Source organism: Clarias gariepinus, chromosome 3, assembly GCF_024256425.1.
Source record: "Clarias gariepinus isolate MV-2021 ecotype Netherlands chromosome 3, CGAR_prim_01v2, whole genome shotgun sequence".
Taxonomy (NCBI): Eukaryota; Metazoa; Chordata; class Actinopteri; order Siluriformes; family Clariidae; genus Clarias; species Clarias gariepinus.
This window is the reverse complement of record NC_071102.1, coordinates 6,568,759-6,591,060: the sequence shown is the minus strand read 5'-3', so window position 1 is coordinate 6,591,060 and position 22,302 is coordinate 6,568,759. Positions and strand designations below refer to the sequence as shown.

Sequence of the window (22,302 nt, the reverse complement as noted above, 5' to 3'; positions counted from 1 at the left end):
ACTCTGACAAAGGACTCGGGAATCCACCAGCCTCTCTGTTTTCTTTTGGCAGTGGCTTTATGTTTTGGAAATCTGAGAACCGTCCCACAAAAGTAACATCAGCACTTCAACGATGAGGGGTTTTTCCTATTTTCTCATTCTCACTTTCTCACACAAGCACACACAAGCTTCAGGCCATGGTTTCATTTAATGTTGCCGCATCGGTGTTGGCAACGGTGCAGGCTGTACACTATATATATACCACACACGTGACCTAGATGTATTACTTACCACTTGGACACAGATGAGTGTCCTTGAGAGGGGGTTCTGCAAAGGCTGTATAGTGAAACCTGAGAGATTCTTTTTTTATTTTATTTATTATTTTTTTTTATGTGTCTGGCTGTTGTTGACTTAACAAGAAAAAATAAAACACCCTGGCATGAGCATCACACTTTTATTTCAGTTTGATGTTCACCCAGGCGCGGACATGCAGCAAAACCTGCAACACTCAATGTTGTGAGCACACGTGAAGTATTTTTCTACAGTATTACAAATTATCCACTTTCCTGTTACATTAAAACCTCTGTTGGTCTTATCAGCACTTTTCTTTCAGAGCTACTGTCTCGCCAGTCACTGCTGTGCAGGTGTGAATGTGTTACATCAGTTCATTTGTAACTGCGGTGCGAGCAAATATGGATGATATACTTGTGAAAGAAGAGCTGTATGCAGTGATTTATAAAAAAAAAAATTTGGTGGTCTGAAAATGTACCTACTGCTGTTATTTAACACAGACTTTGTGCTCAGTATGGAGAAAGTTTTTTGTCGCAAAGAAGTGTGTATGAATAGATGGATGCTATGAAAGTTTCTTAAAGAGATACATTAATAGTGACTAGACACGGATTCATCACTACAAGTATGGAACAAAAACATCCTCAATCGCCGTCCAAGTACAAAGTTTAAAAGTCATCCATCAGCTGAAAAATTCATCAGTGCTTACAGTTTTCTGGGATTCTCAAGAGCCAGTATTGGAACATTATCAGGAAAAAGGAGGACCGTTATCCAAGGGTGCTGGATCTCGCTTGGTCGATGATCATCCACACCAATGTTTGATGATGAAAGAGTTTTAACTGTAGTTAATATTATCATAAATGATTTAAATTTTAATTCAGAAATAACCCTGTCCACGCAAAAACTCTTTGAAGTTTTCAATCCATGCAGGTATATTTTTGTGTCCTTTCTTTTAGGATTGATACATCAGAACTAGATGTGAAAGATTCTGCTGCATTTTAAGTCAGATCATGTCTAATAAATTTAACCTCCCAGACTCATAGCTTTCTTCCAATGTGTTAAATAAGAGCTCAGAAAAAGGAAACAGTTTATTTCTCTACCATTAAGATAAAAAAAAAATCTTGATATCTGAAAGCCTTCGAGCAGCTGAATTCTCCTACGTAACTGTGTCCTCTACATATATTAGATAAACACCACCTGAAGGACACAGTCCATTTCTTTGGCAAAATTTATAAATCTTACACCAAGGCAAAGAGACAGAGAGGAGTGTTGTGTTTCCCTGAGACCTCTTTAACCTTTGTCATGTTCGCACAGAGGTGCTCCTAAAGGACCACGTTTGCTTTCAACCACAAAAAGGTCAACAGCAAAAGCCGGAAAATGTAAAAAAAAAAAAATCTGGTCTAGAAAGATTCTCTCAGTCACTTTGACCTGTAAAGCAGAGAAAGAATGACTTTTGACCTCCCTCTGCTCCGCGTTCCTCTTTTCTCCTGCCACACACACCTGTGAAGGAAGAGTGGGAACAGACTAAATAGATGTGTGTGTGTGTGTGTGTGTGTGTGTGTGTGTGTGTGTGTGTGTGTGTGTGTGTGTGTGTGTGTGTGTGTGTGTGTGTGTTTAAATAGAAATGAAATGACTTGACACTTGCTTGTTTATAGTCTTTCTTTTAAGTGTGGGAATTCCTTTTCCGTGTGTGCATACGAGTGTCTTTTACCGTATCCTTGTTCCCATGCAAGTGAAATCTTTACCCTTAATTTTTTATTTAATTATCTGTAAATCCATCTTCTAAATACTGTGGGGTAGAGATAAGGGAATAATAGATTCAGATATGAATCACGATTCATTTGTGTGCCGATTCACATATCACCACACTGACTCCAGAATCATTTACAGTAGAGATGCACCAGTCGATCGGCCACTGACGGAAATCGGCTGTTTTTCAGCTTCATCAGCCATGATTGATCAGCCTTGGTCAACTGAATGTGTGCCAAGTGCTCGAGCATCTGAGTGGTGCAACAGAAACGCATTTTTATTGCATTACATCATCAAAAGTCTGCACAAAACTCGCTCAAGTATTTGGGAGCATTTGACGCAGCGTTTCTTTTATCCTATAGGTGTTGAATTCTTTTTACCTTTAATGTTAATCGTTGAAATTAAATGTTAAGCTATTGTATTTGAATGCTGCACTTGCATTGTTTAAATGCTGCACTTAGTTTTTAATTGAGAGAACTTGTGTTATAAGGAAGAGGCTACATTTAATTACTCCTGTTCGTTTTAGCTGTGAAGCTGTAGAAGAAAGCTAAGTTATAAAACTTACGAGTTTTATTATTTTAAATGTAAAAAGGTGTTACAATTGTAAAAAAAAAAAAATATCTAAAATGAAAAATGTAATATAGAACCAGGATATTTATGAAATAGTGTGATACTTACAGAATCTCAATGTTAATCTAATAGGCAAATAGGTATTGTGGTAATATCGTATCAGGTGGTGCTGGTGATTTCTATCCGTACTGTGTGGGGGAAAATCTCTCTCTCTCTTTCTCTCTTGCCGCACCTGTGGTTAAAGATATGCCTCTTGGTGTGTCCTCCATACGAGTCAGTGTTTAGATGCCCATATAAAGGTGAATAAGGATCATAATGGGAACCAGTAACCTGAGCATGGTAACTGCTCTGTGCATGAAAAGCTTTTTCATTCTTATCAATCCACCCCACTCCCCCCTCCCACCACCCGAATCCTGTCATCCACCACCCGGTGACACACTAGACTGCATCCTCTGAAGACTACTCCGCCCATCACTTCGAAAGAAATCCGCCGGTCATTTTTGGCTGCCCAAGAATCATATTCCAGGAAGGATATTTATGTCATGCATTGCATTACAGTGACAATGTTACAGTCTGCTGGCAAGAACGTCTGAGACAGGTCTCGGGTCTCATGCCATTCCTGGACAGTTCTTCATTCATATAAATGGAATCAAAGAAATAATTTCATGGGCCATTGTCACTATTCTGTGATTTTTAGTTTGTGTTAAAGTAGAAGAAGCATTTAGGGTTATAATTGGATTATTCTGACAAATCTGCTCATTTCCTGTGTCTGTGTGTGTAGTTATATGATGACAGGTGATGCGTAAACACATTAGTCAGGGGGAAATAACATGCTATGCTTCATTAACCGTAACACGCACATTCTTAAAATATCTGTTTCTCATGAATGTCCTTGAAAAAACATCATCCCACCTCCTCCCTACATATTGAAAATGGAGAGACTTGTTCTCCACCAGCACACAGTGAAACTAACAAAGTGATATTAACACACCACCTTTTTTTTTTTTTTTCTGCAGTTTCCATATTGCGGTTTCCTGTTCCGTCACGAGGGCTGGCCACTGTGTGTCCATGAGAAGATCATAGTCCAGTTGTCCTCTTTGGACAGACGCATCCTGCAGCCTGGTGACTTTTATCTGCAGGTGGCACCGTCACCAAGAAGCTCGCCACGCATCGCCCTCAAGTGCCTATCAGCGAACGGGCAGCATGTGGAGGAGCTGGAGATTCCGGAGTTAGCCTACACCACACTTTTCAGCATGGCCTGGCTGGACTCCATCAACCAGGAGAGGAGCGGAAATGGCCAAGTCACCCTGGAGCACTGCCTTTTGTCTGCCGATAATGACATCTTCAGGGTGCCTTGGGAAGACGTGGTGCATCCTGAGTTTATTAGCAGACCCCCAAAAGCCAGCCAGTTGGTTTTGGAGAACGGAATGGTTGAGGATACTGAGGTAAAGAAGGCGCAGGAAGACCCTGCTTTTGAATGCGGGCATGGGATCCTGATCGACACATCCATAGCGGGGTCAGCAGACAGACAGGACCCGTGCAAGACAGTCAATCTTCTCCCCCCTCTGGAACAGGACAGCAGTGGGAGGAGCAGTGCTGCTGATGATTCCGAAGGTGAATATGTAGAGCTCGCAGATATCACCCTTCCACGCTTCTCCCCGCAGAAAGGCTCCCTGACCGAGTCGATAAGCATTAACTTCAGAAACTTACACAAACCACGGACTACAGGGCCTCAACGACCCACAGCCGATGCCTTTGAGAGCTCTGTGAAAAGTGTCGAGTGTCCACAGAGCATGGTATGCGCAAAACTGATCGAGGAGAACCTCACCGAGCCGTTTCTGCACCAGACGTCACCGGGTCTGCACAGCGAACCAACATCTTTTAAAGGTACAGCCCTGTCCGACTGTATGCCTGAGCATGAGCCTGTGACAGAGTGTGTGCCTGAACACTTGGACTGCATCACTACAGCACTTTGTGACTCGAAAACGAACAATTCAATGCATATTGACCATGAATCTTTAACCCCCCCAGAACCAGATTCTGACAGGCCTACGCTTAGTGCCTCTACCACTAAAATAAAAACAAGTGCAATTAATAAGCAAAGTCGTGTAAGCAGGGTCGAAACAGACAGGAACTCAAGTGACCGTGTTGTTCAACGGGACGTTGGTGAACAAAGCGCAGAGCTTATAGCGGCTTCAGAGTTGGTTGAGCCGCCAAAAGAGGCGCAAATAGAGGTAGAAGCACAGACCGAGCTCAAACAGGAATATCATAGAGATCAGCCAGCTAGTCAACCAGCAGAATCTGAGGAGAACACTGAGGAGTGCAGGCCAGGGTCAGAAAGCCCCCAGGGGCAGCAGGTAGACCGGGCCATTGTCTCCACACTGCCCGCAGAGGGTCACGTTACAGCCGTTCTTCCAGGTCATGGGAGGACAGAGCCATGTGAGAAGAAAGAAAGTGAGAACAGTAATTACGAATATGTAGATGCAGATATGAAGCTACCCAGAGATGAGACAGAGAGAGAACAAGTAACTGAGATGCAGTATGTGGATGATAGTGAAACAGAAGAGAAGGAACTGGAAAGGGGGTCTGAGAATGAAGCGCGCACACAGGGAGTGGCTGTTGATGTGGTAGAAGAAGCAACGACTCCACAAACAGGTTTGGTTAATTCCACACCCAAATCTGGCACAAGTGTAAGCACGACTCCAGGTCACGAAACATGCGCTTCTTTAGGTACTGAGGAAAGAAAAGAAATGCAAGAAAGACAAAAGAAAGAGGCTGAGGAGTTAGACGAAGTTGAATGTATGCAAATCGAGTCCATGGGTGTTGGAATTATGGGATGTCCCGTGATTGAGAATAGGGTACCCGCAGAAATTAAAACAGAGTCTGAGGTCTTTCAAAACCCTGGGGTTACATCAGATGTGGCAGTTGTACATGACAACACACCCTCAGAGAAATTAATAAGTACACACACTCCGGATGCACTGCTGGAGGGAGTGAACATCTCTGCTGTGGTTGAAGTGGAGGAGGAGGTGAGCGAAAGAGAGGAAAAAAGAATAGAGGAGCAGAGACCGCAGGATGAGTCTGTTAATAACACGCAGCTGGAAGCAGGAGAGGAGGTTCATCATCAGCAGGAGAAAGGTAGACGTCATCTTTTTTATTTATTTTTTTATTTTAACCATCTCTCTCTCTATTTCTCTCTCTTTTTCCTCCCCACATCTTTGGGACCCCATCCATACTACTTCCTATTGACCATGACTTCCCGCTTTCTGTTTTTCCCTTAGCTCGCAAACTTTATTTCCTGCTGTTTGTTGATGTATTTTCTTTTTTGTTACAGTGACAAGCATCACTGTAAATTTAATGTGCTTTTTTTTAATTCTGTCGGGTGTAATATTTTACGCTTCCACCTAAAACACTGACTTCACCTAGCTCTATTTACTTTAGAAACATGAGCATAAAGTGACAGTTCCCCTGCACCGATCCCCACAGGGAAACCTTAGGCGGCAGCTTACTGACAACCTACAAATGGCTCTCAAATGGCCCGTGCTGAAGCCTGAAAGCCTCTCACTTCATCCGCTATTAGTGAAAAAGCCCCAAAGGAAAAAAGGCTGTTTCTGCTTACGCTGGGGTAGTTTACGAGGACAGCCTTCATCACAGGTCATGTTCTGGTCTCTAGACAGTTCGTTTTCAGATTTTACCATGTGCGGTAAGTCTTTTGAACAACAGCCAAGGCTTAAAGAGAGTCCTGAAGGAAAGACAGGGTCATGAGCAGCACTCACAGTGTCTCTTTATTTATTCGTAATTGAATATCCTTTCTTCGGGATTTAATTGTATTTGCGGACAGTTATTGCCCCAGGCGGACGTTGACGGAAGATTCCGTGACCGTGTTTCGACTGGATTGGTGGTAGTGCGTCTGCTTTAGTGTAGGTATTTCCTCAGACTGTAAATAACTGATTTGTTGTTACTAAAAACAGACTTTTGGAAACATCTGTAAATAATGGAGCAATAGCTTACAGTGCATTATCCATAGGAAATATTATAAACATGGTTGCGTCTTTAAGACAGTGTATTTCTTTTTCACTGATACACTATCACGTGTGTGTGTGTCGGGGGGGGGGAGCGGGGAGTTTGCCTCCTTCTGCTCTTGTTGTTCAGGTGTGAACAGTGATGTGCAGATGGGTGGGCTGCGGGCAGGTAGGGGGATGGTGTGTGTGCGTGTGTGTGTGTGTGTATAGTGGTGGGCTGCACTGTTTTGAGAGCCACAGTGACTTTGTTTGTTGTGAGTTGGGTAACAGTGATGGATGCCACTCCTGGTGGGTGGTTCAGACATTTGACAGTGTTTAGGGTTTCCCTGCTTTAAGTGTGTTCATTGCTTGTAATTACATCCGTACCTGCACTAATTACCACGTGCTTTATATTTATCACATTTTACTTGTCACTTGTCAGTTAACCAAAGACACCCACGGCCAAATTTCAGGTAGTGTCCAACATTTTGTATTAAACCTCAGTGCAATCATCTCCATACTGTGTTTGATTTAGCTCAGTGGTTACGTAATTTTTTTTTTAGCCTATGTGCATTCAAACTAAAAAAATAAATAAAAAAAACATTGAAGCCTCACAAACGTCTTTTGTTAGACAGCTATTTACCTTCTCAAAACATAGACAGTGTGATGGATTTACCAAGCTAACACCCTGATCTATGACTGATCTAAAGCAAATACTTGTACATTAGTGTAACTCATAACTTGCATATCTTACAAGAAGTCCAATTTGTTAAACGTTGATGCTGTGAGCAGCGTTGTTGATTTGTGACCACTCATAGCTACTGTTGGGGGACGTTCCTTTTTATAGTAACTAAGTACATTAGAAAAAATTACTGTCTTTAAAAAGTAATCAGTTACATAACAGGGTTTCTTTCTGAGAAAAGTAACTAGTTCGAGTACTCCATTGCATAAAATGAAAACTCCTTTGTGATTCTCATGCATGTTGTTTAGTAGAATAATAATTATTCTACCATCATCACTCAGCGAAGTTTGGCCCGTAATCCATTAACTACTAATACCCCTAATACTACTACTACTACTACTACTACTACTACTAATAGCTCACCTATGCGGTTTTTCGGTTTTGTAACACGGTACACCCAACACTGCTCATAGCTGAGGTAATATAAGAAAACGAATGACGTGTTTTAGCCAATTGTAGTATATAAAGACCAGTTAAAGAAAGAACATAGTTTTATGCAAAAATTCAACAGATACTGTAGCTACAAATATGATAGTACTATAGAGTTCTGTCTCTGGCTGTGCGCCAAAATTTTTATTATTATACTAATTAATTTATTTATATTTTTCACAATCCCAGATCGGTTTAACTGATGATGTAAACGGGACATAGTAATTATGTTTAAAGTCAATCTAATAAGGACCTTATATTGTATAATCTGATATTCGGGACAAGTGTTATCACACAAAGTTTATTAGGATCATCTTGCACTAGCTAGGAAATTTATAGGACGAATTGATTTCTTATCGTTTTATTGAATACAGTCAAAGGGCAGTTCTGTCCTGTAAAGAATAAGCATGTCAAAGTTGCAAAGTCTTAGACCTGAGGCTTTAAATTAGCATTTAGAATTATTACCTCTGGAAAATAGTTAAAAAATCATCAAACCCCCCCCCCCCCCCCCCCCCCCCCCATACAGCATGTGAAGGAAAGTTGATGAGCTAAGCAGATTGCGAGTACAGGGTTAAACAACCATGCACAAGGATGGAGGCATGAACAACCAGAGAGTATATGATCAGTCTGTCTGTGTGAGCAATATAACAGACACAAACAAACGCATGCACACTTCTCAGCCCTTTTAACCAAATTAATAAGACAGCTGTTTAAATAAGGGATTCCTAAAGCCCTAACCTGGAGTCTAGTAGCTATGTTTGAGAATAAATGAAGGCAAGAAAGAAAATTGTCAGAGATGGAGAAAAGAGAGAAGGGGGAAAAAAAATAAAGAAAAAAAACATAGTCTGCCCATGGGCTTTGCCAAACTTGCCCTCCAGACGAACGGGGCAGAAATGTGAAACTTCATGCTGTTCCACTCTGATGCACTTAACTTCTCTGAGGTCTGTGCCAAATTTGGGAGCTGTTGGTTTGATTTATTTCAACAGTGGAAAAAAATGAGCCAGGCAGAACACCGTTGAAAGATTTGTTAAATCCCGTGCTGCGTTATCTTCAACATTCTGTTACGTCGTGGAATCCGGTCCTTAGAACTTCACCTATGCTGTATCTCCTTTAATCCGCTTGAAAATATATAGCGATCCCTGCCAGATTACATCTCAAAGCGATCTGTGCTTGTCCCCCCCGTCCTTGTGGTTTATGCGCCCGAGGCTGTTTGGAAGTATCCTGGATATATCTCGTGTTTTTTGTTCTGGCAGTGAACGCGTTGTTTTGTTTAACTGTTCTCAGAATCTAGAGTCTTTGGGATTTTATTAGAAATCATGGATCCAGTAAAGTCAACACAATCACAGGGCATGTGAAGGTGCGTGTTGTTTGATGGTAATTTGACCCTGCAGTGTAGATCAGTTAGCCGTTTACTCTACTGTTTGGTCAGAAGGTTGAAGTCTTAGTAGCTTTGCATGTCGTAAATCCAGGATTACCTGTTGTTAATTTAAAAATCTAAAAAAGAAGATTCAACATTTTTGATTTAACTCTAAGGTTGGCTGTTAAATCAAACCACCAGCAAAGAACAGAAAACTGCTGGTCATGTGACTGCATTTTGCAATAAGAATTTGGAAAGAGGTGAGACTGAATGTTTTTTCTCTGCTCATGTTGGTGTTGATGGATTGATTTCCTGCCGTGATTGTGCGGTGATGCTGGAGAGCATGTTTATAAGCCACACCTATAAAACATACAGTGTGTTTATGCATGCAAGGGTGTGTGTGGATTTTTTTTGTGTGTGTGTGTGTGTGTATGTCGTTTCTCTGCCTCTCATATAACACTACTAACCCAGATTCCATCTTGCAGACTCCATGCATGCAGACGGCCAGTCGCTGTGTCCTGTTTCAGTGACCCCTCCTGTGGGTAAAATTTACACAGAGGATTCTACAGTGACGTCTCCCAGTCAGGCCGTGAGGAAACAGCCTCTTCTCACTGAAGCCCATCACATTAATTCTGACATCCTGCGATCCGGAGTGCTCTGCCTGCCTGGTAATGTTCATATGTGTGAAATAAACAAGTGCATAGTAGAGTTGCATGGTTAATAATTTTTTTTCTATTTACATGTTATATAGAAATAGTAAAGAGCTTCATCACATCAGATGAATGAACAGATTGTTTCTCTAACAAATGCCTGAACCTTGTAGTATAAGGAGCGCCAACCTGAAATTTCTAGTAAATGAAGGCATAAAACCGATATTTACAGAAAACTTCAACCACACTACAGTGATGAGACTCTTATCCGCAGTAAAACATTTAAATGGCGCAAATGTTTTAAAGAACATCCATGAATGATGATCCTGGGTGTGGTGGCTCAGAGGTCACTGCAGTCGTTCCCATGGACGTTCAGTCAGTGTAACATCTGATCCTTGAAAATCGACAAATAACTCGTCGCCAACTTGCGCAAGAAACGCATCTGTTTGTAGGAACTGTACACACAAATCATTCACAAACATCGCTTGTACATTCCAGGAATTTGGCTGAGAGTCACATCCCCTGTACTGTCCTGACCTCAGTCCAAGCCATTTCCACATGTTTGGGCCATTAAAGGAGTTCCTGGGTGGCCGGCGTTTCCGACATGCAGTTCGATCATGGCTCCAGCGTACTAAGAGAACCTTCTACTTCGATGGTGTCCAAGCACTAGTGAAACACTGGGAATGCATTAGTGTAGCAGGGGATTAAATAGAGAAATAAAAAACTTGAAAAAAAGTTCTGGTTCATTTTAATACAACTATTTTATATTGAAAACAAAGTACAAATGTGTTGCATTGTAATGAAAGGATTTATAAAACAAGGTGGAATATTTCCCTGTTTATTAACGTGCATAAAGAAGCAAAACTCTTAGTGAACATTAAATGTAAATGCATGTAAATGTAAATTTAAAAAAAGCTATATTTGTCTCTCTAGTATTAGGTTTTACAATATTCAAGACAACAGTGTCCTGACTTTGCGTAATTTCTGAAGCATGTTTTTTTTTTTTTTGTCTCTAGGGACGCGAGACAAGTCAGGCCATGCACTCGTAACAGTGACAACAAGAAACACCACTTGGCTGAACCTAAACTGCAACAGTAGTGAGCTTGTGCGCATAATGGTTTACTTCTCCACCATTCTCAGGTATATTACCTCTGACCATCGCATCAATTTAATATACTTCTCATAAACTAATATTGGAAAGTTGCATGTAAATAGTTGCACATAAAAAGACCTCCTAGTCCTAGTTTACTAGGTATTAAAGTAATTATAATTGTTTTCATATTTATCTTAGAGAAACTTTTTTTTTATACATATACAGTAATCTTTTAGCGGTTTTATAGCAATGCTGTATGTTTAAACTTGTTACACCACATATGACATGGATGCAGATATTCATACCTTTAAGCTCAAAAACAAAACAGTACACACAGACAAGTTGAGTTTAAATATTTACATTTTTACAGCTCACTTTATAGCGAATAGTATGAACAGTAGGTGTCTCTCTGTAGTCATATTTTTGTTGTTGTGGTTGTTGTTGTAGCAACAATTGATCAATAATTAAAAAAAAAAGATGCATGCTTAAACTAATAAAACCCTCTATTCTGTTGCAGGAAGGAAGTGCAGACACTAGGTTTGACTGTTCTAGTGGATGCCCGCAGGTGCTCACCTGTTCCTGCTCTCTTCAAAGCCTTCACTGTTTTACAGGTGAGAAGGCAGCCATGTACCATCCCTGGAGGCAGAAGTGCCTCGTCAGGCTGTTCTTTCCTATAGATATTGTCAAACTCACACCCACCCACCCAACCACTGCCTCCTCCTCTTCCTCACTCTCCACCCAATGCTAAAACTAAGTATGAATGCCCTCGGTTCATAACTTCTTCCATAAAATACATAAAACTTTGGGCATCTGCTGCAAAGCACTAAGAAACTGAAGCTCCTTGCTCAGTGTTTAAAACTATAGCATATGGACCACATTCTAATGAAAGCAGCAAAACCCTCACTGGTTTTGTTGGAATAAACCGTAAGTTTATATCTGATACTGTATATCTGCTTTATACAATGTCCTCTTTTAAAACGTCTTTGCTTCAACATGTACAGTACAGTATTTGATATGGAATTTGTATGAGGTCGGTTGATAGACAATCGTTGTCTCGTGGCACGATCTGGACGTCAAGTTTAATATGGCTATGGATAATTGAAAGGCATAGAAAATGTCTATAGAGACATTAGTATTTTGTTCTCAAATAATTAAGGATTGCTGCGAGAGTATCGTGTGTAAAAACTGATGTACTTGTTTTGCAGAACAGTGTGAAAATATAATATTAATAAGCGATATCAGTTTGTTATAGTTCAGACATAGTTCATTTTGTTGTGAGTTCATTCCTGGAGCGTGTGCACCTTATTGAAAGGGTTTAGTGGATCAAATTCACAAGTGGAATGCAGAATTTGTTGAGTAAATAGCATCTTTGGATTGTATTAGAATTAGTAGTGCTCCACCCCCTCCAAACTAAAACATTTCAAGTACATCTGTGTCACCATATATTTGTGTGGTTGGCACGAAGTGTGGGTTTGTGTGTGTGAGAAGGAGAGATTCAATCTTGTTAACAGGTGGCAAATTTTGGCAAGAACTTAAAATCCTTGAGGTGTGATACCTGCTGTTTAAAGATGACTGACCTTCACCTGCCCATATCTAACTTGCTTCCGGGTGATTCCATCTCAAATCAACCAGTGGGTTCCACCACATGATCAAAGATTTTGCTGATTTTTTCACCAATTGTTGATATTGCCATGAAAATAAAAAACCCCAATTTTTTTGTCCCAACTCCCACTCGTTAAAAAATGGCAGCCATCTCAATTTTTGGCCTCAAAGTGCTTTTAGACATGCCACGCCCCTTTTTGAAATCCTCTTTTCCTTGATAACTCGCTTGCTTTATGTCATATGGAGATGAAACTGGGTATATTTATATAAGTTTTTATGTAGATTCAGATTCTGCAATCGGAATTTGGCTATCTGCTGTGGTTATGGAGATATTTCTGAAAAAACGTTTTTTGGGGGTACTCCTTTTTGACCCCCAGAACCCAAGGTCTGTATGTATATATGTTACTCAAAAAAATAGGGGTTACTTCACATCACCTTATCTTGAAAATAAATAAAAACCAGGGGTGTGTTATGCCCTGTTTTATAGAAATCATCAAAAATTAATTGTCCAGGTTTTGCAAATGTTTTACGATTTGATACACATTTTATATACAGAGAATGTACATGGATGTACACAATAGGCCTTATCTACCAGTAAATGTGTCATTTTATGGGGGTACATGTAAGATACATGTATCACTGTCAAACAGTATCCTGTAACTGAAACATTCAGGTTCATACTGATCAGAAAGTTGAATTATCTCCTACCAAAAAAATTAGCAAAATCAGCAAAATCTGAGAGGTGATGGTGGAAAATTTCTCTTTCATTGGTTGATTTGAGATGGAATTACTCTTCCCCATGTAGAGTTGGTTAAGCATTGTATCTTTTAGCCAAAAGTAGCCATTTCCTGTGACTCAAAAACGTACAGAGTTTTGACCCTGCTTAAGTTCCTATTCTATTTTAACTATCGTGCAAGCCCAGCCCAGTGGAAGGGATCAAAGAACCCTGGTGGCCTTAATCTGTTGTTTAAGATGAACCCAGGTCAGGAGAAAGGGAACCAGGAACTCTGGTATCATTGAACTGTTGTTCCAAGTCAAGCCAACCCTAATGGAAGGGAACCAAGAACTCTGCTATAATCCCCCTGTTGCTCAAGCCAAGCTAAGCCTGGTGGAAAAGAATGAGGAACCCTGGTATCTTTTGTTCAAGCCAAACCTAGCCCAGTGGAAAGGATCCAGGAACCCTGGTATCAAGTTCAACAACAGGCTTGGCTGACAGTGTGAAGGGGTTTAATGTATCACTGCTGTAAGCCAGACCTAGCCGACTGCTTAGACAGGTTCTTGTTTGCATAGGTGTGTTAGTGTTTCACCTGGATCCTAAAACTCCCCAGACATTTTGTTTGCTTGGACCAAACACGCGATTTATCTTTGTCCATTTGTCAAAAGCTTCAGATCTGTTCGTGGCAGAAAGCAAATGTTCATCGATGTCCAGGAAATCCAACAATCGATGAGCACCATTCATGGATGTAATAAATGGCGTAAAGTGGATAGGTTAGTGCTCATTTTCTTTGGAAATAAATCAGCACCTCAAGCAAAAATGCAGAATCATTCCAGACGCTTTCTTGTGTACATTTACAGTAAATTGTCAGTTTACTTCATAGTCCCGTGATCACAGTAAAGTTTGTGCCTTGAGGCATTTCTGCTTGAAAATAACATGTGTATAATGAGCTTCAGGTGGGACGTAGGTGGCCTAATTAGATGACGTTTTAAAAGTCCTTCATTTTAATGCTGGGATTACTGCAAAGAAAAAAATAATGAGGTTTGTATAGTCATGCATTCTTGTTTCTCATGCAACTGTATCATGGCTGCATTATAACAGGACAGAAGATCTATGATCTTTAGTAACCTTTTACCCCAGATATGCCAAAGATGATCCTCAAGTTTATCAGTTCAGTCTGTGGAACGTAATGTCTCTCTCATAAGTGCAAACTTGAAGACTTATAAGCTACATAACACTCACTCACATTCCGTTTCCATCTCTAGACACTGTTATGTGTACGGTTTTTATTAGGTCTTAATTCCTTTAGCCTGTTTGTGTCTAATGTCCTTGTAAATTCTGGGGAAGTACAACACCCTCATGTGTTTGCCTTACACGGCACAGAAGAGAGGAAGAACACCACGGAGAAGTGCTTCAGTACACATAAAGCACTCCCCGCTAGATTTTATGAAGTGTTCGTTTATTTTTCTTTTACAGTGTGACCTTTTCTAGGCAATAAATTCAGATCCTTATTGATCGCTTAACGATTTCTGAAGGATTTTATGGCTTTTGAGGGGGTTTCATGTTATGTAATCTTTATGTACATCCTAGCAGGATTTGAAATAGTTTGAAAATATGAGTTAGTACAGAACTATTTGTGCATATTGTAGATTAAAAGAGCACTGCAGTAGGTTGTGTGTCTCTCTGCATTAGCTTGGTTTTATTCTTTGTATTTAGGAGGCCCTGCCTGGATGTATCCACACTGTCCTTGTATTAGCTGATAGAGATCTGGCTTCACGCATGGAGAAGCCTACTGCCGTTCAGGTGAGACTTGCACACATTCATTCACACATCTTAAAGAGTAATTGGCTATTATCTAGAATTTTAAAAAATGTATAAATCATTGGTTTAATATAAATTAAAAGTTTTTAATTTATTATAATTTTTATTATTTATAAGTTTAGTGTGATAACCAGTTTAGTTTCTTCCTTAATGTTCGTTACTTAAACTAAAGCTTTGGATTAAGCGCATCTTCAAATCTGGAGTAATTTATATTAATCAACCACAACATACTAAAAGAAAAAAAAAACATATTGCAGTTATGGCAAAGACTGATGGATAAAGTGTATCACAGTCCAAAAAACAAAACTAATCATCTGTCTTGATTGTCTAACAGTAACACTGTGTTAGTCTAAAGCCTTTCCTTTGACACTTTGTCCAAGTCTTTGTTGGACAGAACGCAGATTGCCAAAGACATGGTCTATTTCTCACAAATACATATATAAATATATACAATATCATTGTTGCTTTGAGACGACATAAAAAAATTCAAAGTGATATTTGTAACCTTGGATTGGTCTTAATGTATTTTTAAGGTAAAGGGTGATGAGATTTTGGACGAGACACTTTTGTGGTAATTCCTTGCTTTGAGCACGTTTTTTGTTTTCTGCAGGTGGAGTTGCTAACCTCTCTGAAAGCTCTCCATAAGCACGTTGAGGCATCTCAACTCCCCATGGAGTTCGATGGCACTTTTCCTTTCTCCCATAACAGCTGGATCTGTTTCAGGACTGTAAGATCAAATTGAGTTCATACCTCCACCCTTCTTCTTCTTTTCTTTTTTTTTTTTTGTCGGCTTTACTGATATGACTATTTGTTGTGTACAGTATCAATATTAATGTAATAAAGCAACAGTATATGTTTGTTTTAATCAGTCACTCAGTAGTGATTATGTGTGGCTTTTTCTTTCCTCCAGAGGGTTGAACAGTTGACCAGTCATTGTGAAGACGCAATAAATCTTCTACAAAGCACTATCAGCAGTCTGGAGTCTACAGTTCTGCCGCCTACTGCAGAGGTAGCGTACTTACTGCACGTGTCGAGGCTTATTTGGGTCAAACTTTTTGGAAGGTGTATTAATAGATTTACACTCCTTTAGCACACATTTGATTAGCTGTATACAGTGTTTCGTCTGAGCTAGGCAGCTGGTCTGAGCTAGGCAGCTGGTCTCTAAACCTCTGGTCTGGTCAAAGTGTCACATCAATCAGCATTGATTCTAGGTTTTTTGCTTTAACTGACAGATGGATGATTAGATGGATGGATGGATAATTAACCACTCTGGGCTCTGAGCTGATGAATTATCTATACATAGAATAAAACTGTAAAGTGGGCGTGTCGGGTCATTGAAGATATTTGTTTGAGTGTGCAATTTTAATCCACTTCATAAACGCGATCTCACACCTTCATTCCACGCCTTTTACAGTAACATGTTAAAATTTCAATAGATGGCGTTGTACTTTTTTTTTAAAACGCGCTAATAAGTGTGCAATTGAATTCCACGCGGGTGCATCTAGTTCCAAATTAAAATCTAAATAAAATCAAGTAAGTAAAATTTAGTGAGCAACTCTATGTAAGAAATAAACACACAACCACACCGGCTGATACAGGAAAATTATCAACCTTAAGTATGTGTAACGATGAAGTAAAGCTGATTGTTTGTCAAAGATTACAGATTTCTAACTGGATGCCTCGCTGCGCGTTTTTAACCCTGCAGTTACATGTAATGTTGTGAAACTTCCCCAAGACAAGTTAATTCCTGTCATCGCTTGTGTCAAAGCAGCTATAAACACTTGTTCTCACATCAGTCCTGATTTTTCCTCCCTCGTTTGAAGTCAATGTGTCGTAACTGAGAAAACAGAAAGTGTAAAATCCTCTTGACTTGACAATAGAGGCTCTTTCCATAATTGACAGTTAATCACCTCACAGACAGTTTATCCAATCAACAATTAGATGCTTTTTACTTTGTAAAAAAATCCTTGTAATTTTATTGATTGTTGGGTTTTAATTCCCCTCATAGTTATTAAAACTCAATGTAAATGAATTGTAACATATGGCTGTGGTTAATCCACAAATTCAGACCAATCAGATTAAAGAGTGCAGCATCACTGTGGTTTAATTAGCAGCATTAAAGCCCCAATCAGAATGAAATAATGTGCAGGAATATGTGAATCCGAAGCAGAACTAATTGGGCGGTTGTTATGTTACAGTATACGGAGAGATGAGTTTTTTTTTTTTTTTATTATTATAAGAGAGAAAAAAAAACATGTTTAATAACTTGTGTTGCCAAGTAAATAAGAATGATCCGAAGGTAAAAGCTATATACCATAGTCTGTCATGGTGTTGGTATTGCTCTTCTCCACAACCAGAGTTATCTGTAGTTGCTGTGTGTGTGTGTGCACAGTTTAGAAGAGCAGGGTTAATGTGTCAGGCCTTTAACTCAGTTGACCCCTGGCTGTCAGGGAAGGTCAGTGAAGGATGCTTCTTGTCCATGGGGAGATGGAAATGAGGAGAGGCAAAACCCTCTGGAGAGTTGTGTATCATGGGTCATCTTTGAAATCAGTAAAACATCCTGGATTTAGTGGGGTATGTGGATTAAAAGTGGGTATGGATTTCTGAAGAGGGACCTCTCCTGCTTTTACTTTCCCAGATAATGGCATTTAGACAGGACTAGGTCTCTCTCTTGATGTTTTTGTTTTATTCATATTCATATCCATTATTCATACAGTAAGTCTATTTTTTTTATCTACCCCGTACTTTATTATATATTCTGCCTTTTTGTGAATTTTTTGATTTTTTTTTTCACATCTGCCTCTTAATGTTTTCAGTCCCCTTTTTATTTTTGTTAATGCAGTTAAGCAACTTATCCAGCACGCGGTGATCTGCACTCACGCCTCATCTTTAGCATTTTATTCCTGCCACACACTCCCATACAAGAACATTAGGTTTTGTAATTCTTAGTGTTACAGATATGGCTCCAGCTGGCGTCAACTTCTTAAATGTGTATAGAAGTTATGTAGATTTTTGTATCGTAATGACAAATGATTCTGTGTGAGCAGTGTCGAGACACTATAGTCATTATTTGGAATATTCTGAGGTTGCTCTGATAAGGATTTGTTCTTGACAAACAACCAGAGAATGAAAAGCATTTCGTTTCCAGTATGAAAATTGCTAAAGTACATAAACGTGGCGTTTAGAGGTGTGGCAGAGCGTAATTAAAGGGCTGTACATTGCATCAGTATGACTGACAATAAATCTTTTTCTTCCAATACGAGAAGCACAGTCACACCTGCATGAAAGAATATTATGTGCATCTCTCAGTCCAGTGGCTGTTTGAGTTGGAGCGCAATGTTATCCATCTAAATCTCCTCCAGCATGGTTAGACTGTGTGTGCTTCTAATGAAAAAACCTTATCCAGGACGCCTTTTAATCATAATCTAATTCTTCAGCACAGCACAGCCTGCTTAAATGCTTAGGAGTAAGTAATATACAAATGTATGTGTGTCTTTTGCAGGAGGCCCAGGTTCTGCTGTACAAGTATAGAGAGTTGATGAGGAGTGTGCTGGAGGACGGCCGGCTTGTGCGTCTGCAGCTGGAGGGAGGAGCCGCTCTGTCCCGCCTCCGCAAAGAGGACACCAGTGTCAGCCTCACCGAGGACTACAGGTGACAGATAGAGTATAATGCATGTTCACACAAACACACACACAATTATGTATTTTGGATGCTTTGCTAAGAGCTTAATTTGTTTAATTGCCTCAGAAGCATGCCTACTGACACACACACACACACAGGCACTTGTTCACAGGCAGCTGGTACAATAACACCTGATACAACAAAGTAGATGCTAATAATAATAATGGTCTAAGTGGCCAAATAAAGAAAGTCCAGTTTTACAAACTACAGTATAACCTGTGTCACTGTGTGTAGTGTTTCATAATGACACCGGTGCAAATTGTGGAAGTGACAAACATTTTCTTCTACAGACGATATTGTTCTTTCCTTATCGCAAAGTATGTGTTTGCACTATATGGCATTTTAATTGTATATTTACTACCGAGGAAAAAAAAGGGGGTTGTTTAAAAGGGTGAAATCTTCAACCTGATCCAAAGTTTCCAATATCAACAGCGTAGACCCCGGTTAGTGGGAGGAAATGAAGCATGCTCGTCTCAGTGCTTACTCAGCAATTTGTGTACGCTCAGTCCACTGCACCATGCAGGGCTTTATCTCACAGCATTCCCCTCACACAAAGGCTTCTCAGAAGAGAGAGAAGAGCGTCCCTCCTGATAGTTTATAAAGTACAAACGTTTCTGTTCCAACAATTACTCTCATAAAATAAATATTGATGTCCGTAACATGCTTAGCAGGCTTCCTCCTTTTATTTTCCTTTGTCTTTCAGATATGGTCCTTTGTTTGTTTGCTTGTTTTAAACGGTTCATTATGAGCACAGTGCAGAAGCAGAGTTGAGCATTCACCTTCGAGCACAGCTGTCAGAAACAGACAGATGGAGAGACAATACAATGGTGAGACGGAGAGGGAGGGAGCATGTCCAGGCGTATGAGGTTTTTCCGATACCCACGCCAAGAAAATTTCCTTATCTCTGTAAGGTCTTTACATGCTTCCTGACAGGCACTTAAAACACAGCATCACTATGTCATGCACTCGAGGACAATCTTTCTACTCATCATTCACACAAATAGACGTGTCTGAATACACCCACTCTTAATGCTGTTGGTGATTGTGTTTGAATTTACTTTGTACAAATATGATGTTAGTTTAAACGGTACCTATTATGCGAAAACTTACTTTAGCGTGTGTACAAAAAAAACAAAAAAAACTTTACCTTTTTGTACTGGCCAGGGTTTCAACAAACTAGTTCGATTTTCCCTCTAGTGTGACCGCATATTTCTCTGACTTGTTACAGGAATAATAAAATATAGGACCTTTTAATGTACTTTTAAAACCAGCTGGGATCACACGTCAGAAATGGACTAATAATAAATTAATTACTGCCCAATCTAAGGTTGAGGTTGCCCAGAAACATAACCGGCAAGGCTATAGAGTGGCAGCTAATGCATAGTCATAGCATATGGCTAGCTAGTTATTTAAATATTAATACGGAGAGGGACCGTACCGTGTAGTCATCACCTCCTAATAAATGCCCTGACGTATTTAAGCAGTTGGGGAAGCTTGACAACCAGATGAGCTCTGTTCTTGCATTTATAAAAATTATTTGCACCTTGACGTTTTGTTTTCTGTCAAAATGTTTATAATGACTGCATGTCATGCTAGAAGAAAAGTGACCTGTCCTTTATGCGCGCTAAAGAATCCAGTAAACTAGTAAAAATTGACCTAATGTCAACAAGCTTACTTGACATGATGTGTGTAGTGCGACAGACCGTAGGACACACAAACTTTTACTTCATTACACTGTATGTCAACGTTTTTAAAAAGCTACACATTAGATCGAATTTTTTTTCAAATATAAGTAGGATTAAAGTTGTTGGACCAGCGTGTGTCTTCTCGGCAATTATGAATAGAAAGCTTCCTCTGATTCTGCTTGAGGCCTGCCTTTTAAGCTTCTCATTTGTTATTTATTTAATATTTGGACCTGTTTTAATGCTTGTTTAGGGCAGGTGTCTAAAAATCCCTATACAGTACTTACAAAGTTCCTGGGTTCCTGAAAAGTTTCCTCTGTTTTTGGAAAAAAAAAAGTTGTCATTGTCGTTGCTGGCAGTTATACTGTATTAGCGGGCAGGAACTTCATGAAGATATTTGTGGGTGTGTGGTTTTGGTCAAGGGTCACCTCTGAGAGCTGGAGGATTGTGGGGTCAGTGCTTTAGAGCCGGTGTCAGAAGCCATAATTCTTGCCATTTTATGCACTTTTTGTTTCCTTTTGTCTATTTTGACTTCAGTGGCAGTTTAAATTGACTCTTTAATTTGCATTATATTTTTAAAGGAAGGCTGTGTGGAAAGTGTGTGTGTCTGTGTCTGTCTGTCTGCGTGTGTGTGTCTGTCTGTCTGTCTGTCTGTCTGTCTTTGTGTGTCTGTGTGTCTGTGTGTCTGTGCGTGCGCGCGCGAAACACGCTTTAAAACCAATTTGGTATTGAAGGCAACACTCAATCATGAATCCTGGATGTGAACTTTGACCTTTTTAAAGAAGATACTTAAACAGGGCATATAGGTATGTAGTACTGAACAATTAATCACATAAATGTTGAAATCCCAATAAGGATATGTGCAATTATTTAATTGCAAAAGACTGTAATTTGTAAATGTAAAAGATGATACATACATTGTTATAAATGTATGTGTTTTGTCTATAGTTTAAGTATTTGTTTTAATGTTTTAGAATACTTTAGATGTGATAAAAAAAATATTGACAAACATTCTCTTAAATTCAAATCAAATTCAAATTCAATAAGATAATTTATTCATATGTTTCCTGTTATGCAAGACAAATGTTTAAATACGCAATGGTACATTTAATATTTACATATCGCAGCTCTCATCACAAACGCCATAAGCATCCAAATAATTGCTTTTTTTTATTGTCGTCTTACCTTCTTTGTCTTTTCTCCACAATATTATTTTTAGACCTGTTTTTTTTTTTTTGTAAAGATGTATGGTTTTAAATTATCTGTTTGTTTGCATAAATCGTTTCTTTATCAGATTTTTCAAACCACCATGCAGATTTTCTCTTTCGTTTATGTTTTTTTTCTCAGTTTTTTTTTCCTGAGGAATGTCTTTGATCTTTGATATTCAACGCCTCTTTGGAAAATTATTGCATGTTGACCGGGGTGTGGGTGTATGTATGCACTTTCCGAATAATTTAACGGTGTTGAAACTAAATAAAAGTTGCGACTTTTATCTCACATTCTTATAAAGACTAACATCTTATACACGAATCAAGGTGAGAGAAGTTTAATAACGTAATCTCAAACATCAGCAAAGCGGCGCTGAGTCGCGTTCAGGATCATTTTGGAGTTTTTTCAGAATTATTATGTAAACAAGTTCTGATTATGTGATAAGGGCGACTGTATAAGAGTCCTTTAAATCTGTTTGATTTATCCAGTTGACCTCATGATAATCAGTAAGAAAGCAAGTGATTTTATTTATCACTGCTCTGCGGCATCTTGTGCAAAAAAATTTGCATTTGTGGTTATTTAAGGAATTTAAGGATGACACTATTTGGAAAGATAAAGCATATTTTGTGTTGTTTTAAATATCTGTAAAGGAAGCTCAAATCCTCAATCACACTAATATACAAAGGCATACTGTATTTTTTTGTGTATTTTAGTAGTAGGCACTAGTGTATTTG

At 39.3% G+C, this 22,302-nt stretch overlaps 1 protein-coding gene across 2 annotated transcripts in view; it reads left to right on the top strand.

Moving 5' to 3' along the window:
* plekhg4 (pleckstrin homology domain containing, family G (with RhoGef domain) member 4) overlaps positions 1-22,302 on the top strand; it is an 87,137-nt gene that overhangs the window by 37,189 nt on the left and 27,646 nt on the right. For both annotated transcript variants that reach the window (XM_053492373.1, XM_053492374.1), the window contains exons 3-10: positions 3,603-5,724; positions 9,601-9,783; positions 10,782-10,905; positions 11,376-11,469; positions 14,892-14,978; positions 15,607-15,723; positions 15,907-16,005; positions 18,499-18,647. In XM_053492373.1, coding sequence (XP_053348348.1) covers positions 3,603-5,724; positions 9,601-9,783; positions 10,782-10,905; positions 11,376-11,469; positions 14,892-14,978; positions 15,607-15,723; positions 15,907-16,005; positions 18,499-18,647 — 2,975 coding nt within the window. The remainder of the gene's footprint in view (positions 1-3,602; positions 5,725-9,600; positions 9,784-10,781; positions 10,906-11,375; positions 11,470-14,891; positions 14,979-15,606; positions 15,724-15,906; positions 16,006-18,498; positions 18,648-22,302) is intronic.